The following is an 18,198-nucleotide window of genomic DNA, read 5'->3' as shown; positions in this document are numbered from 1 at the left end:
GATACAGACGCACGACTCAATGATTGACTGGTTACAGGGTGAAGCACACACTTCTTGCCCAAGTGACGAACTCTCTGGTGAACTTGCAATAGAAAATATTCGTATCTTTCGTTGCAAATTGATAACCGTAAAGGAATCTGTCGCTTGGGTTACATGCTGGAGGGAACCTATCAATGATAGGCCGGTTTCCTCCTTCGTTACTAGTGTTCATTTGGGCACCATAGCCTAGTTCGTCCGGTATGGAAAGTGCGGATCGTTGTAACCACCCCCCTCGGCCAGAGTAGCCTATAAAGGAAAAAAAATTCTTGACAGAATCTTCTAGTGATATTTTTGGAAATATAAGTAATATGAGAAAGGCATTATTACACCACTAGGTGGATTAAAAATGTTTTTTGTCGAGATTCAGCAATAAAATTTAGGTGTGTAATAGATGTATTGAATTTTTTTATTGGCTTACTATTTAAACCGAAATTTTAAGCTCTGTCTTAAGAACAAGTTATCAATTCATAAACAAATATTCAGACCACTCGTGCTTCATGCAGTACCCATTCGGTAAAGTTATTGTTCCTACAGGAGGAGAACGCTTCGAAGGATTCAGAATGAAATTCTGACAATGATGATCTTGAAGCGTCCGAATGACATTCGACAAATAATATACTTATGGTAATATCCAACACCCAACTTTAATCTTACCAATGTCAAAATAAATCATAATCCAATTAACGTATAATAATATTCACTCAGATATAGTTTCTCGACACATGTGAGCGTTCCAATGTCCGATTCTGCTTGGTCACACAATGGGCTCCATTCTTCGGACATTCGCAATCGTCCTAGATGCGGTACAGTATGCAAATTATATCGTTTGCCACAAAATCGTATGGCAAAGACCAAACGCATATCAGCAGCTGTTTCGAATGACACATTAGGGCACTCCAAGGGAATGCCAATAGCCGTTTGTGGATCTGCCGCTGACAGTGTTTTACCTTTTTTTTTCTCTTCAATGCACATTTTGCACGGCCCCATCGGTCGCACTTCAGCGGCTAAGGTCGATAGGCGGTTGCTCTATCGCAATGCAGCGGGAGATCGTGCATCTCGCGTGTCGGTATGAATTTGCCGAGCACAACCACCGGGGCATTGGAAAACTCGTTTGGCTTCGTTGCCAGTCATTGAAGCTGCATTGGAACGCAATAGAAGTGTTACAGTTTCGGAAATGCGAGTTCGACTGTACCTCTGGGTACTTTGCTTCGTGGTCCTCAACGGTAGGTATGTTTGCGGTAGTAATATGTGCATTTTTGGAACTGATTCGATCGCCGTAGATTCTGTCTGTTCCGGAGGTCGAGTTGTTCCATATAAAGCTGTCATTGAGTACAAAGGAATTGCATTCTGTAGTGGATCTGTCATTGACACGGTGTGGATTCTGACTGCTGCCAAGTGTGTTATGTGAGAATTAGTTTGAAGATTTGGTAAACTTCGACATCATCGGTGATTATTTCTTTCAAGGAACAAAACGGTCTCTTATATAACGGTTCGGCTTGGACTCAATAGTAGCAATGAAGGAGGTTCTCTTTACGGCGTAAAATCTTCACACATCCATCCCAAACACAATCCAGAAACGTCAAAACGAGCGTTGGCCTTGCTGAAACTGGGTGTCACGTTGAAGTACTCATTGACAATCAGTTCTATTCCGTTGGTAAAACCCGGTTACGGCATGGAGGAAGGAACCCGTTGCTCGATACCGAGCTCCATGACAAATGTAACGGACATCAAAGCCAAACTGTGGACCAGAGAGAAATGTCAAACAGCTTATCCGAGCACGTTGAATCTCACCGACGACGCACTATGCGCGAAGATTACGACCAACAACAGCTACATCATCCAGTGCAATGACGTAAGTACTTAGACATTGCTTTGCTCGGCAGTTACTACATTCCATTCGCCATTACTAGTCGCAGCACCAGCACCAGCACCAACAACGATTCATGCTTGGCAGTCCGCTAGTATGCGAAGGCAAACAAGTTGCAATTGTGTCGCGTTTGGGTGCCGAGTCTCTGCCATTGGCAGACCAATGTGGGGATGGCCTGGACCCTATGGCTGCCCGACTGGGTGGCTATGGTTTACCGGATTTTTTCACGGATGTTGCTTTCGGTGATAAATGGATTAGCTCACTCGTGGTTCGGAAAAAACGAAAACCCGCCGGTAGTAAGCGCCGTTCTCCGATTAAGGGCGGTCGGAACTTTCGGTTTCCATACCACCGCAATGCAGCGCAGTGGATCGGCCCCAGCATCGTCATTGGATTGTTGGTGATCAGTGTGTTTCAGTTTTATGCTGTGCGATTTGTGCGGTAGAGAGCGGCTGCGAATTGATGCCGCCTGTTCTAGTCAACTGAGAGAAGAAATAAAAAACAAACTGCCAACGGTGCTCAATGATTTTCTTGATTGAATATCATTTGTTGTTTAAACTTTTGTACAAAAATTTTGTAGATACACACATAATATAACTATAGATACGATAGTTATGACATTATTGTTAAGGTGCTCCTTGTGTTTATTTTATAAAATATTGCATTATTATTATAAGATCGTTTATTTTACTCCGGCTTTAACCTATGAAACGATTCAATGTTTTCACGCTATGAAATAAATGTCGTTGGATAGATTAAGTCTTTCTGCATTATTTCCTTGCATCAAACCGAGCCAGCGATGCAATCGTATCGTTTTTTGCAAAAGAAACAAATGATGCAGCTAAAATGAAATATGTATACCTCGTTTAAAAACACGACGATCAGACCACAGTTGCCCTTTTAGTGACCGTGCCAGTCAGAAACCATTCAATTTCCTCTTCAATTGGCATTTGTAAACAATACTCGTCGGGAGCTTCATTTTTTTTTGTTTACATACGGAAATCTGAAACCATGAATGAAATGGATGTACTTCCTGTTTCTGACGTTTTCAAAGCACTATTTCATTTATTATCTGAATTACTCGTGAATGCTGCGACGATAGAGTAAGTATAAAGGGTGTATGGACTCAAATTCCATCACTTTCGAATTTTCAATTAGAATTTTGTAGTTCAATGTTTTTGTTGTGTATGTGACAGTAGTAGTTTTGCAATCGTTGAAAAGATGGAATCGGAAGAACAACGGAAGAAAATCCGGATCTCTCTAGTCTGGGAATTGCACAATCTACGGTGTCTCGTGTTAAAAAATCGGTACAATAAACGTTTAATTGTTTTTTTTTAAAGATATTTTTATTGAGACCTATTTGCGTACCAGCTTGACGTGGCCGAATTAGCCGATTTTTTAAATAAAGATTTTTTTGAAGTGGATCTCGTTGTCACTCTTTTTCTAGGAGGAGAAGAGCTTCCATTTCCCTCCTGCGAGGGTCGAGGGGCACTTTGTTCGTGTCTCGCCTCGTCATCCATTGCGCATCGGTTGTATTGTTGTTGATGTCCGTCTTCGTTTCGTTTTCCTTGTTGTTCGTAGTCTTGAGCTCGTTGCTAGTTGCTTTAGATGCGCCTTGTTGTACATTGGTTGCAGTTGCTGGTTGGTTTGATGGTGAAACATGAGTACAGCGCTCACTAGTTTTCGTTGTTGAACGGTTGACCTTGTCTTTGGTTGAAGATGTCTTTTCCGCAGTTTCAGTGCAAGGTTTACCGTAGTGTGCAGGTTGTTCACAAAACTGACATGTTACCAGCTGATTTTCATAGGTAATCAACGTTTTACACGGACGTGTCCCACCTTGACCATAAATGATATAAGATGGAATTGCCTTACGTAGTTGCATACGCACGATTCGCACGCCATTCCGGATGCCGGGGAAAAAATTCCGCCATACTTCCCTTTCGATGGAAAGGATTTCACCGTACTGCGACATATTCTCCCGAACGAACTTATCGGTGGCCTGCGGGGGAAGGTCATGCACGTGTACTTCTATGGCATTGTCCACCATGTGCACAGGGATTTTGTATTTAATGTTGTCACACTCAACGCTGTGCACCTCGTTGTTAACCGAAGCGAATGCAAGTGTATCGCTTTCACGTTTCAACATAATGTACACACAGTTAGACGCCTTGTTGAATTGTATCTCACTTACATTATTAGCGTCTAGATGCATTCGTTCTTTAAGTAAGATTTCAATTTCATTTGCTGCTGGTCTAACTTTGCAACGCTTGAAATCTATACAAATTGAATTCGGTCTTACAGGTCAAGTTTCAGGCTAGGTTACATCGCATTTGACCATTCCGTACACTCTATTGTTCACTGGCGTATTGTCTTTGTTTCTGTTGTTTCGACCGTAAACGATTTTTGACTGTGTCGGGTGAGATGCGAGCACGAACTGTACGTTTAATTGTTGATCGGAAGGAAAAAAGTGACCAATTTGGATTCCCGTATAGCGAAAAGGATCACAAGCGAGTAGTTCAAGCTTTCAATATTAATACAAAAGGAATGTGACGAAAAAACTCCGTTTGAATTCAACTCTCGTACACGCAAAAAACTACTGATGTGGACTGCACACGTACAAAGTTAAAAAGACACCGAATCGCAATTAATGGCACAATATGGTGGAAAAACTGCGTGAACGTAAGCTGTACACACACACACGTTCTCAAACTCGCATTCAATCTTTATGAATAACCGGACGTGCGTGAATGCTGATTTCCGGCAGTTTACGGGACTTCTGTTTTTCACTACCCATCATAAGTTTGATGTCCAAGTATGAAATGTTAAAGTTTGCCAAGAATACATGAATCATTTTGGTAATGAGGAAAGCGAAGTACTCCATTTGTGTCAACCGGTACGATCTATAGGCGCGTGTACATAAAGGAATGCGTCTACTTCCACTCCGATTTTTTGGTAGGATTTTGCCTTGTGCCATTACCATGAGGTTAAATTCGTGCCGAACGATTTCAACCCTACGAACGAACCAGAACTACGGCTCTGTTTGAGAAGTTCTGGCCCATCATCAAGCATCTCGAAGAAGAAAAATTGGAGGAAGGTACGGAGATAAAATGTTGGTCAAAACGTTGGCCAAAACGTTGAGTAGTGTTGAGAGAAAAGTTAGTGCATTTAGAATATCATATTGAAATTGTATAAAGAGTATTTTCATATCAAATCGAAGTTTTATATTTTGGAATTAAAAACGCTTCACTCTTCACTATACGGGGCCGGGAGTTAATTTAAAAATGCAAAACTATCCGCGTAACCTTTTCCTGTCATAATATTGAATGAAAATTATTCGGTAACTTGTTGATTATTTTTCAACCAATCGACTCGCAAACATTTAACTTAAACATGTATGGCAACCAAAGATAAATAATGAAGACATGTACGTGCATATAAATATTTTTAAAAAATGCGGTTCGTTCCCGGTACCTTCTGAAATGACCGCACTCACCGCTTGGTGGAGCGCGAGATTAATTGCATTGTTATCATTTCAACCAAAGTGTGCCATAAAATCTCAATATATACAAATGAGCTACCGAATCGAAAGGGTTCTCACGGTTTGACATTTGCATTAGGAATGTATGATGGGAACTCAGCAGTGCAACCAATTTATCACCACTGGTGCCAGTTTCACGGAGGACCGTAGATGTGCGCCAAAAAAAGATCGTGACTGTCATGTCTGGAAATTCGTTTCGGCTGATGGTTTCGATCGTCGCTTCACACCTCGCATTTCATGCACTACATTGAATAATAGTGCTGGTTTTAAACGCTTAAGAGTCGTTATCTTGATTTAGTGGTAGTGCTTGAAAAGAGTAAAAATCAAATAAAAGAGAATGTCTAGGACATTAAACATTAGTAATCCAATCTGCTAATGACGGTTTTTCTGTGTTTACTTTTTCTTGTGATCATTATAGGCTTCTTCATATTTTCTTAACTTTCTCTAACACGGGATAGACCTCGGTCATTATGAATGGCCTTGGTGATTATGAAAGGTAGTTAAAAAATAAATGTATACAATTACTTATTATTAAGAGAATATGAAAAGATACTGTCAGATTGGATTTTCATTTCTGTTATCGAATCGCTTTTCCAATGCAAAACTCACTTCCAACGTACTTCTACACCATTATAAAAGTCAAATGAAAATAATTTCTGGTTTCTTTAAATTCGGTTTCTAATAACTCTTTTGTTAAATCGTCTTTCAATTTCTAATCATTTTGAAGTACAGATATTTGATCCCTCGATACAGATTTGCAGATTATTCTTCTGTAAAATACAGATTTGAATGTGACAACTCTAATTCTGCTACGGTTTAGGGAGGGTTCACGTCATGCATGAAAAAAAAAGCGCTCCGTTCTGAACAGTATGAACCTTCTCACAAACCGGTGACTACAAATATATGCTATGTCACAATTTCCACTTCAGTCGGTGGCTGCCTGCGAGTGAAGCTGATAGCTTGACTAGTGAGTGAATGACAAAACTGAGTTACATCCATTCGCTGGCTTAGATAGTCGCTTGTGGATGCCATTTTCCGTCTGCTGCACACCGTGTTCATTTGAGTAACATTGAATATCAATTAGAAAAAGACAAATTTAAATCTTTCGGCAATAGATTTTTCGGACCTTATTTGAAGCGCTTGTATCTCGGTGATTTGTTAATGGATTAACCACATTATAGTTCATTCGAAAGAATTACTTCAATATTGTACGTTAAAAATGGATTGATTTGTCGACGGGGTCGTGTGCATACTGAAATATCCATTTACATGCGAAACGGTTCCTCGCAAATGGAATTCAGTTTAAAGTTGTGTTATGAAGATAATGATAGATACTTTTGACGTGAATAAGTCTTATTCTTTTCACCGAGGCGTATCAACCAAATTTGTGTTTCTTATTAGATTGTTAGAATTGATTAAGTAGCAAAATTGTCGCATCTGGAGAGAAGACCTGAAGAAGAATGTCAGAAGCATTGCAGAAACTACCAATCACAAAAAAGTCATTGTTTGGTGTGGATTATGGGTCGGTGCACCACGGTGGCATCATCGGGCCGTATTTCTTCAAATGCGACTATTGGCGGAACGTTGGTGAGAATGGCGAGTGCTACCGTGTGCTGGTTGAAGATTTTTTTGCCTACCATGGGGCCATGATAAGCCTCATGTCTACAAGGATAAACCAGCAACGATTGCCGCACTGGAAGCCAATAGTGAAGCATTTATTTGATTAATGCTAAGTAGTTCTAGTATTAATAAATGACTTCACTTGCTATCGACACCGTACAGCATGATAACAAAATTGTCACTTTACTATTATCTAAGCAGCTTAACTAAATACTTAAATTTCTGTAGCTACCCAACAAAAAATCCATTATTTATCCATTTGTTTGTCGATTTATCTTATATATTGACGTTTTAGTAAAAGTTTGTTCAGTGTTTATAATATTAATAATCATTTCCCAATTTCGACTTTCATTCTTTAGTGTTTCATGAGTTTTATTACAATTTCAAACTATGGTCATCATCAGTGATATTTAACAGAGATGAGTTTTTGGTAGCTCTCGTATATCACTGCGTTATCTGTACTTTGTGAATTTTATTGGAAAAGTGTCGTAACGTAATTTTTGACGTTGCAGCATATTCTCATCACAAATTACAGATTTGTGGAAGGCTAACTAAGATTCTAGCCTATATTAACCGTTTCAATGCCTAGTAAAACACAAGTAAGTAAACGCAGGATTGTTTCGCACTTGAACTATTTATAGGACGTAGAAGTGGATTCCTCACTGGATAAATATAGCGTAGAATCGAACTGCCATATTGATTATTGATCAAGTAATGCATATTGAATGGAAATCGTGCTTTTGGTCACCACTTTGCTCCGCTCTTGAAGCAAAACGGAGCGAGTGGATCATTTTCATTTACTGGATATAATTTTTTACTCTTAGTTCATCGATTTGGGATTTCATTTCAACAACATGTATATGGAAAAAGTGGGTGAGTAATGTCAGAGACACAACTGGATGACGTGAATACTATCCGGCGCCAAATTTTCTCGGTACGCCACTGGTATGTGCAGGTTGATTGATTATGTAAATTTCAGAAACTATCAATGCTTCACATTCTAACAGTATAAGGAGCACCACACGAGAGTAAAAACTATAGGTTTCTGTAGGGGACAACACCGATCTCGTGATATTAGAAATGTATTGTTTAATTTCATTTGAATAAGAAAAGTCCAAAACAGATTTTTGTGGTCTTTTCAGTAAGGAATTAGATTTAAGCGATCGAGATTATTCTGCGTGTACATAGAAAATCAATTATAAAAGGATGTTGGTTATAAATTGAACGACTAAATTGACCACCGTTAGTTCCTGTACTACTGACGAACCAAACGTGTCTTAAGACCACTGCGCTCCATGACTGAAAATATTCCGTATTTCTCTATGTATCGGTTTTGCATTATACGTTTTGTGCGATGATTCGTTCAATTCGTGTGTTTGAAATTTTGCGCGCCTTATTTGGACACTGAATTTTATCTTAGTACCCGTTCATACCAAACAATTTAGAAAACTGCAACTTTGAGTTATTTTTTATGTTTACTGTGAAAAATTTTATCGTAAATGGCTGAACATATTTCCGATGGTATGGAACAAAATTTTTTTTGCTGCTTTAAATAAAACAAAAGATGATTAAGTTCTACCCACTCTTATACTTATACAGGGTAAATTTTGAAAAGGCGCACAGTGGTCGGAAACTGAAATCTGTTTTAATCCACCTAGTGGTGTAATAATGCCTTTCTCATATTACTCATAACAACATAAATATTACTGTGAAATTCGCTAAAACAACTCTACAAATCCTGTTTACCCTGTAGTTCCGGAACCGGTAGTAGTATCTACAATTAATTTAGGAATTCAGTATGAAACTGTAAGACTTTTCCTTTGAACCTATAAGTTTGTGAAAATCGATGTGGCCATCTCGGAGGACCTCGCTTTCCTTCGAGATGGCCACATCGATTTTCACAAACTTATAGGTTCAAAGGAAAAGTCTTACAGATCCTTTCTGCAATTTTTTAATCACCATTTCCAATTCTTCCGAAACCGGATTCAGATGACCGGTATAGCCGAAGTTGGTTTGTTTGCCAGCAACTAATATGACCTAAAAATTGAACAGTAAAGATAGATTCACTATTTCACGCTTTATTTCAATTGAATCAATTAAATGAAATCTAACAAACAAAGCGAACCTGCGTTTCTGTTACTTCTGCATATGTAAGTCAAGCTAAACAGCATGAATCAGTAGCATAAAATATGTAGTAGGATTATTACTTTTATTATTATTATTATTATTATTGACATCATTACATGACCGGCACGGTTTTACTGCACTACCGGATGTGAAAATTTCCTATGTTTTCAAATAAATTTGAATTTATCGACATTTGTTTATTCTTTCGGTCGTACTGATCATAAAAGAGCTATAATTTTTATCAACCGCAGCACTGTCTTTTACCAATATTACACCCTAGCAGCAGACATCCTCAACCGTTTCGTTTTCTTTATTGCGTGTACGAAATAGAATAAAGCACGCATCGTTTGTGTTGTGTTTTCTTCTTCTTTCGGTGTTGTACATATTATCAATCTATATGGCGATTTGAAAACTTTGACACTCATCGCCCTGTAAGTGCGGAACCGGAAGTCGGATCCGGATGAAATTTCACAGTATTTTTAAAAATAATATGAGCTTCAATTCAAATTATGATTTGATTCGGTTCAAGCATCGCAGAGAATTCGAAGTGAGTTCTATTTTTGGAGTTTTCCTTCACCACTTTCGGTGCTTCCGGAACAGGAATTAAGTTTTTATGCCCACAAACTAACAAGCTCTGCAAACTTGAATAATTTATCAGATAGTATTATGGGATTTGTACCCGGTTTTGAATATCGTTTGTGAAAAACTACTAATGAAATTGGTTTTTCACTTATCACGGTTTAGTTCCGGAACCGGAAGTCGGATCCGGATGAAATTTTTAGGAAACTCTAAGACCTTTCATTTGAATCTTAGTTTGTAAAAATCAGTTTAGCCATTTCTGAGAAAATCGGGTGCACACTTTTTCTCTAATTTTCACATATTACCATGTAACTCCGTAACCGAAAGTCGGATCCAATTCAATTGCAGGTTATGGGACTATTAGTCCTTTTATTTGAATTTAAGTTTGTAAAAATCGGTTCAGCCATCTCTGAAAAAAGTGAGTGCATTTTTTCCATTTTTTGGTACATATCATCCTATATCTCCGGAACCGGAAGTCGGATTAGGATGAAATTCAATAGCAATCCATGAGACCATGAGACCTTTCATTTGAATTTTAGTTTGTGAAAATCGGTTCAGCCGTCTCTGATAAAAGTGAGTGCATATTTTTGTTACATTCATACACACGTACACACACAGACATTTGTTCAGTTCGTCGAGCTGAGTCGTATGGTATATGACATACGGCCCTCCGGGCTTCGGTTAAAAAGTCGGTTTTCACAGTGATTGCATAGCCTTTCTATATGAGAAAGACAAAAAGACGGTCAAAAGTCCGTACTGGCTTTCATTGACGTTCAAGAGCTTAAGTGTCTTAACAAAAGTTTCTCAGTTATGTATGACGCGTCTGTTGAAGGAGGTCCCTTAATTTTTATTAAGTGGGTAGTACCAATTTATGGCAAACAAAATATGTTCATTCAATGATTTTTTTTTCATCTTACAGTTGTGAAGAAAATAATATTTTGAGTGTCTTTACTTTTCACTTAATTCCTGTACGAAAATTCGAGATATAAAATTTTTACTGTCAAAACAAGTGTTTGAATTTATCTTCGCAGTTATAGAGAAAAAGTTTTAGATAATTTTGAAACAAATAGCTTTACCAAATACAACAATTTGATATGATGTCATTTTCAGAAAGTAAATAAAGTTTTATGGAAAAAATAGGTGTTTTTGAAATTATCTTTTCTCAAAATTGTGAAACTTTGTGAACGTAAACCAATCGTTATATGATTCTCCGTACTCTATAACACAAATTGTGAAAGTTTCAGAATATTATTTTCTTCAAATCTGTAAGGTGAAACAAAAATTCATTGTATAAAAATATATACGTTTTGCGCGAAATTGGTACTACCCCCTTAATAAAAATTAAGGGACCACCTTCAACAGACGCGTACTGAGAAACTTTTGTTAAGACCCCTAAGCCAGTACAGACTTTTGACCGTCTTTTTTCAGTGAGGCGCCCCATGGTAAAGTAAGTCGTATTCACGACAAAAAACCTTTAGGGTCCTAACTTTTTTTCGCCTTCCCTACAATAACATCCATTCTAAATGGGGATTGAGGTTGAAAATCGAACCCAGCAGGGGTACTTGAAAGGCAATGGCTTACCCATCACTCTGTACTAGTGAATTCAAAATTCAATTTGCCATCCTGAACATCTGTACAAAACTTCAATTAAAGCCAAATTCAAATGGAATTGCTCAGCAAGAAAAGAAAAGTCACCAACTATAGATCGTGCTAAACTTTCAACACACACGTTTATTATAAAACTAACGTATTTCGAAGCCCGATTTCAAAATTTTGATAAATATTGTGACACTAAGAATGAAAAACGTAACCGCCACAATCATCCAGTTGAACTGTGAAAGTCTCATTGAATAGTTTACTTTTTGCGCATTTATGTAATCAGTATTTCCATGTACGACACCATTGATCCAGTCAGCTTGTGGTCTCAGATCCAGAAAAGCATTCAAACTTAAATTAGAGCATTGCTTCCGCTCGGTTAAAATAGCCATCAGCCCAAAAGCATTGTTTCTTTGACAAATCAGAGGACTTCCGTTATGAAACTGTTGAAGAAAACCGATGGGTAAGTGAAATAAAAATCAAAAGCACATTAAACCATACGACCTCACAAATATTTTTTCCAAATTCTAATCCACATTGGCTTTGAGACGACTCACAGAGGCGATCTTTCGTTGATGCAATTTCTAAGTACTGTATTCGAGTTTCTGGACTTCGGTATCTATCCCAATCAGCTAGCAAGCATTTCAACGGACCCTCTGGATAGGATTGATCGTGATCTATTTCGATTGGTGCGAAGCGGCTGATTGCCTTTCTGAGCCTGAGAAGTGCCACATTCGATTGCAAAGGAACTGACGAGTTATAGTTTGGATGAATGTAGATTTTGTTCGCCTTTTCGTGGTACCATCCAACCGATTCGTTGTTTTGTGGTGCAATACCAACAGAAAATTCAGATGAGAGTTTCTTCCTGAAAGTTAGGTAATACTAAATGGTCTATTGAGATATCTTCGAGTTCAACTTACCATACGCAACTGGCTTCGGTTATGATCCATTGCGATCCGACGACAGAACCGGTACAGAACTGACCACCTTCATTTTCTAAACTCGCCATGAATGGAATCCAGGATTTAGCTGAACTGTTCGAACTGACATGTGCCGCTTGAAGCGAAACATTGAACATATACAAAGTAAAACAGCAAACATGTTGTGCATTACTTACCACCAATTAAACTCACAAAAAGTAAGACGAAATAATTTCCATCGCTCATTGTACAGGAAAGGTTGGTTGACTAACATAAACACTAGCGATGCGATCGAATCCAACCAACGCCGTATGAGCTCTTCCTGATCACATGCCGTTGAACCTGTACGGATCGATTCAGCGGTTAAGCTGAACTTGACACACGAAGCGCGGTTTGTCACACACGAGGCGTTCAGTTTACGTGAATAACAACGACTAAGCCTTGGCTGGGACATTTGATTTGCATATTCGATCACGTGAATCTTTTGCCGGCGTTTTATGGTTTTATGGAATGATGTCTTGTGCAATAAGGTATCTAAGTTTTTGTTGTGTGGAATAGACACGTAATGGAGCTTGTTTTGCGAGCTAAATTTTTTTCAGTGTGAAAATGGTTAGAAATGCTTTCATTTTTTGTTTCATTTTGACTATGAATCCTTCTAGACAAGTTCCGCATAGATTCGATGTCAGCAATGAAACTTAGATTGGTTATGCTTCAGAACGGCTGATGATAACAAATAAATAAAGTTGAGAACCTTGTTCAGAAAGACACTGAAGAGCCCGTAGGGATTTATGTGTGCATATTATAATGGTTTTTCAACTGCGATTATTTCAATTATTTTTTTTATTACGTAAAGTCGGCATCAGCTCAGTAGCTCTATCTTGGATGGTGACCCAATTGAACAGATCGCTGTACATGGCCCCAGTGGCACCTATACCTTATTCATTAAAAATGAAAACATATGCTACATAGCGAAACAAGTCGGTGACAATTAAGTAAAAAAATGTTACGAATTCACATCTTATCATACTTAGTTACAATAAGTTCCCTCGTAACTTTTCGGTAACCGGTAACCGTTTTGGAGCAAAATGATCACCGCTGTAAAATGTGACAACGAAACAATGACTCACTACATGGTGAAGGTAACTAATGATTTCAAATTGGTTACCTGTTTTAATCCACCTAGTGGTGTAATGATTTTTCATATTACTCATAGCATCATAAATTTGACTGTGGAATTCTAAAAACAACCGTTCATTGAATAGAAACAGGAAAGTTCGTTCGAAAGTATTCTAATGAAATCTATAAATCAAATCACCCTATTTTCCTGGAACCGGAAGATTCATCCACAACAAAATTAGGTATTTCGTAGAAAACTGTAAGACTTTTCTTTTGAATTTTTAGGTTTGTGAAAATCGATTGGACATTCTTGAAGAAAAGTAAGTGAGATCCATTTTGCAGTTTTTGACCACTATTTCCAATAGTTGATTTTTGAATTAGTTCATTTTAACAACAAAATTTCCAAAACAACTATTAAATTAGTTAATTAAAATTCAGAATTGACTTTGCAAAAAAAAATTCTTATTTTTAGAGAATGTGTTTAGTTGGCGAATATCCTGGACACAAACCAGCAAAATTTCAATCCAACACGAAATTCTAATTGGCAACTAATTTTGTGATTAAAATCAGGAAATTTTACTCTATCTGAATGTCACCATAGCTGCTGACAGACAGCACAAAGAAAACAAAAATGAAATTGATTTTATTAACAAGGTTACTATCCAAAAACTCATGAGAAGTGTCAAAGCAAAACAATCCATTAAAAACCCTTCTTAATCCACCTAGTGGTGTGATAATGCCTTTCTCTTCTTTCATAACAGTCTCATGAAAATATATTTCATACTTTTATTAAATAATTTCGGATACTAATTTTGACACCAATTGATTAAGATTGATTCGAGTAGTTCACAAAAGCATGCTTCAGTGTTTATGTCACACAGTCAGCATAATTTTTTCAAACTAGTGCTTGACATTTGCGTTGCCTATTTGTATGAGAGCAGTGATGTCAATTTAAAAAAACCCTTCTTAGTCCACTTAGTGGAATTTTCATATATCTTGAAAAATCACCATAGGGGTATATGAAATTTCAGAAATCGAAAAAAAATTTGATGCCAAAAGTCTTAGAATTGCATGAAACGTCGAGATTTAGTGTCATCTCGAAGTATTTTTTTTAGAATCGATTTTTGGGACTTTTTTTTAAGTCCCAGAAAGTCGATTTAAAAAACAAATTTTTTTGAGATAACACTAAATCTCGACGTTTCATGTAATTTTAAGATTTTTGACATCAAAAAAATGTTCGATTTCGGAAATTTTCAAACTTCAAGATCGAAAATTTTCAAACTTTAACCGCTGGGCTGCACCTCTTACCCATGTCCGATTTAGCTCAAATTTTGCATGAGGACTTTTTTAGAGATGCTTAAACTTCTGAACAATAGCGCTTTACGAAATTAGAGGTGATCTCAAAATATTGGCACCCTTATATACATTAGAGCGGTAAAAAACAACGTGTTCCGTCGGTTGCGTCACTTATACAATCATATCTCCGGAACCAAAAATCACAGCCATTTGAGCTTTGAACTTGATCAATGGCCCGACAGTAGCTTTCAAACGAGCCTAAGTTTGTTAAAACCGGTTCAGCCATCTTTGAGAAAATTGAGCGCCTATAAATATCTTCGAAAAGTGCACACACACATACACACATAGACATTTTCCGACCTCGTCGAACTGAGTCGAATGGTATATAACACTATGGGTCTCCGAGGCTCCGTTGATGGTCGGTTTTTCCAGCAATTCTAATACCTTTCTCTAGAGAAAGGCAAAACTAAAAAAAATAGTCTTGTCGAAACAGTTTGAAAATTGTTTTTCGCATGTGTTATATCCATATTTAAATTTCTAAATCGATATGTAAAAATGCAGTGGAAAGTGTATTTATTCAGAATTTGTACGCATTTGATGCGATTGTACGTAATAATGTTTTTACGTGGAACTGTGAATAGAGTTTCGAATGTTACATTCTAAATGTATACGTCAAACGAAGTTCGTTGTGTCTCCCAACATATATTGCAACTGGTTGTACACACTTAAAAAAAAACCTGTGATTTTACATCTTATTAGATGTATATAAATGGAGCGTCGCAGTTCACGCAAATTTACGTGGAAGAAGATTTAATATTGTGTCTAAAACTTCATGATATGAAATTCATTGAAATAAAAAAAAAGAATACTGATAGTAACCGCCGCGACTTGAACCGAAAATCATTGGATCGCAAGTACGTCTGTTAATCGACTAAACCACAAAAGCATGCATCTGCTTGGCTTGTAAAAGGTGCATTTGAATTCATACTGTCGCATCTGCTAGCAGAACAGTCGAACCAGTAAAATTCAACCTAATCTAACATTAAGTCATTACAAAAATTTTTTTCCGTCATTTGACAAATTAGGTCTTTATGAATTACATCGTATGAGGGAAAGACATAATAAAAGTAATGTGCCATCTAGTAATGTGCCATCTAGTCACCTGTAAAATTCATTTTTTTTGAGTGTATAGTTTATATTTGTTCAAAACATAGTTTTGGATCAAGAAAATAAGATCCTTCACAGTTTGTGTAGAATACTCGTAGCAGGCGATTGCTTTTCTCTGTGGCTTCTTGTTATTTCTAGTATGTTTCACTCGTCCGGGGTACTACTTCTATTCGATTTTTGCCTTCCGAGTGCTCAAAGTTTTCTGTGAGAGAGTTGATTTCTCTGAGTTGAATGAAGAAAACAGTGATTAAGAAGAAAAAATTTATGAAAAAGATGTTTATGTTTCGTTTACGTCTTTCCCATTAATGCAACACGGGAAGTCGCTATCGTATTTATACCTGCCAATATAGAAAAGACAACCGCGACTGCAAAATTCTTTTCGGTAGTAGTGTGCCATCTAGTGGCTAGTAGTCATTACAGTGTTAATATTGTTTTCGGTGACAGTGCGTCATATAGTTGCAGATGACAGAAGTCAATTCAACCATTCATGTTGGTTGAAAACAACATTTTATTATTCTAATTAATCTGCAAAATGAATTGAATGGGAATGGAGTGTGCCTTAACTAAGAAATGACAGCACGTTTAATTGGTGAATTCAATTAAAAAATAGCCATATCAACTAATATTTGATCATTATTAAGGAAATGAGAAAATAAAAAATCTAAAATAACAAAAGTAAAATTTTTTTAGTTGTCTTACAAAATATATAACTAAATTCAAAAAATCAACTAATTTTTTCACCAAAATACCGATTTCCGTGGAGAACCGGAATAGCCGAAATTGGAACCTTTTTGAACCTAGTTGAAGAATTTTTCCCTCCTACACTTCGTCGCTTTAGGTGGCGGTATGAAATTTTTAACACTACACCCAGTAGTTCCGGAACCGAAAGTCGGATCCTGATGAAATTCAGGAACTTTATATGGGACCATAAGACCTTCTACTGAGTTTCATTTTGTAGTATTTAAACTCTATTTTCGATGGTTCCGGAATCGGAAATCGGAAACCAGGATAGCCGGAATCAATTTGGTAGGCCGTCTACTAACAATGGCTAACGGTTGGAATGGTTTCGTGCCCAGTTTAGGAATCTTTTTACGTTCTTAGCTTAGCGGCTTCATGTGGCGATATACAATTTTAAACACACACTGGCGTCCTATGATTCCGGAACCGATAGTTGTATCCGGATGAAATTCTAAAGCTTTGTATGGGACCATAAGACCTTTATTTTGAACCTCGGTCACGCTATATCTGAGTAAAGTGAGTAAGTAAGTTTCTTTTTTCGTTTTTTTATGGCGTGTGCGAAATTGAACAAAACGCGCTATGTGCTTCGTTTGTTAAGGCAAGCTGTGTTTTCTTGTTCCGTGCCAGCACGTACCGGATTTGTATCGACATTTTATATGGCTAGGTTTGAATGTTTTGACCAAGGGTGCGAAAATTTTACATATTTTTAAACTGTCACCAAGCATAGGACAGTCACTGGCAACGATACGCGCAGCTGATACATTTAAGGTAGCGCTTCGCCGTGGTCACGGGAGTACGCTGCCTATCCCGGGGTTTCACGCACTTTACCCAAAATTGTGAGAAAAGGGGAAAGAAAACGGAAATTCCAAGCACATACGATTCTAGATAATTAATTTTTCTATCGATTCGTATATAAATTGTGCCTGAAAAACGTTTTTATCGAAAGATTTCGTGCGAGTTATAAAAATAAATGAGTTTTTCCTTATTCTTTCGCACGCACACAATGTCAACGCATGCATTGGGGTGTGCAAAATGCAACACACGGTAGACGCTAACAACATTTCTTTTGTTTTCGTTTTCCGTTCTCTCTGCGTAAACGTTGAATATAGATGAGTAGAAAATGTAAGTAAGTGTTACTACTTTGTAAAATAATTACTATTCATGTTTCAATAGAACGAGAAATCAGTAATGATTTTCATCGTTACTAGCTTTGACGCTTTGTTGAAAACGTAGCACATCCCTACATATGCGAGTTGTTTATAGCGAGAAAAGGAAAAAATAAAACAAAATGTTTAACAAAACTCGCACGAAATCTCGCGAAAGAAAAGCTTTCTAACTGATATTTTTCGCCAAATGCATAGTAAAATCATTTACCTACAATTGTATGTTTTTGATTTTTCGTGAATTGGGTTAGTATTGGAGAAATTTGCAATTTAGGGTAAAATTTCGGCGACAAAGCAAGAGGAAGCAGTGAGTTGTCTCGCTTCGACCTGACCACGGCGAAGCGCTACCTTAACAGTAGCCAACACGCAATGACACGAGAGTTTGGCGCAATCATAAGAGCCATGACATACGACAGCAATATTGAGAGCAGTTAA

General features: G+C 37.4%; 3 protein-coding genes across 4 annotated transcripts in view; 2 read left to right on the top strand and 1 right to left on the bottom strand.

The window, feature by feature from the left end:
- The window catches only part of LOC131428338 (cyclic nucleotide-gated cation channel subunit A), a 437,118-nt gene that overhangs the window by 223,227 nt on the left and 195,693 nt on the right, over positions 1 to 18,198 (top strand). The window lies entirely within an intron of this gene.
- On the top strand, positions 1,047 to 2,593 carry LOC131428339 (trypsin 3A1-like). Its single transcript, XM_058592237.1, has 4 exons — positions 1,047 to 1,262; positions 1,320 to 1,443; positions 1,504 to 1,891; positions 1,950 to 2,593. Exons 1-4 carry the CDS (start codon positions 1,214 to 1,216, stop codon positions 2,346 to 2,348), a joined length of 960 nt encoding a protein of 319 aa, XP_058448220.1. The 5' UTR covers positions 1,047 to 1,213; the 3' UTR covers positions 2,349 to 2,593.
- On the bottom strand, positions 11,481 to 12,723 carry LOC131428340 (serine protease 1-like). 2 transcript variants are annotated; one of them, XM_058592238.1, is made up of 4 exons: positions 12,481 to 12,723; positions 12,284 to 12,419; positions 11,868 to 12,228; positions 11,481 to 11,806 (listed from the first exon to the last, which is right to left on the bottom strand). In XM_058592238.1, exons 1-4 carry the CDS (start codon positions 12,527 to 12,529, stop codon positions 11,510 to 11,512), a joined length of 843 nt encoding a protein of 280 aa, XP_058448221.1. In that variant the 5' UTR covers positions 12,530 to 12,723; the 3' UTR covers positions 11,481 to 11,509. The 2 variants fall into 2 exon arrangements, with proteins under 2 accessions (XP_058448221.1, XP_058448222.1); XM_058592239.1 differs by having other exon boundaries at positions 12,284 to 12,359.

Source organism: Malaya genurostris, chromosome 2 (genome assembly GCF_030247185.1).
Source record: "Malaya genurostris strain Urasoe2022 chromosome 2, Malgen_1.1, whole genome shotgun sequence".
Taxonomy (NCBI): Eukaryota; Metazoa; Arthropoda; class Insecta; order Diptera; family Culicidae; genus Malaya; species Malaya genurostris.
Note: the sequence above shows the minus strand (reverse complement) of the source record. Positions and strands in the feature narration are given on the sequence as shown.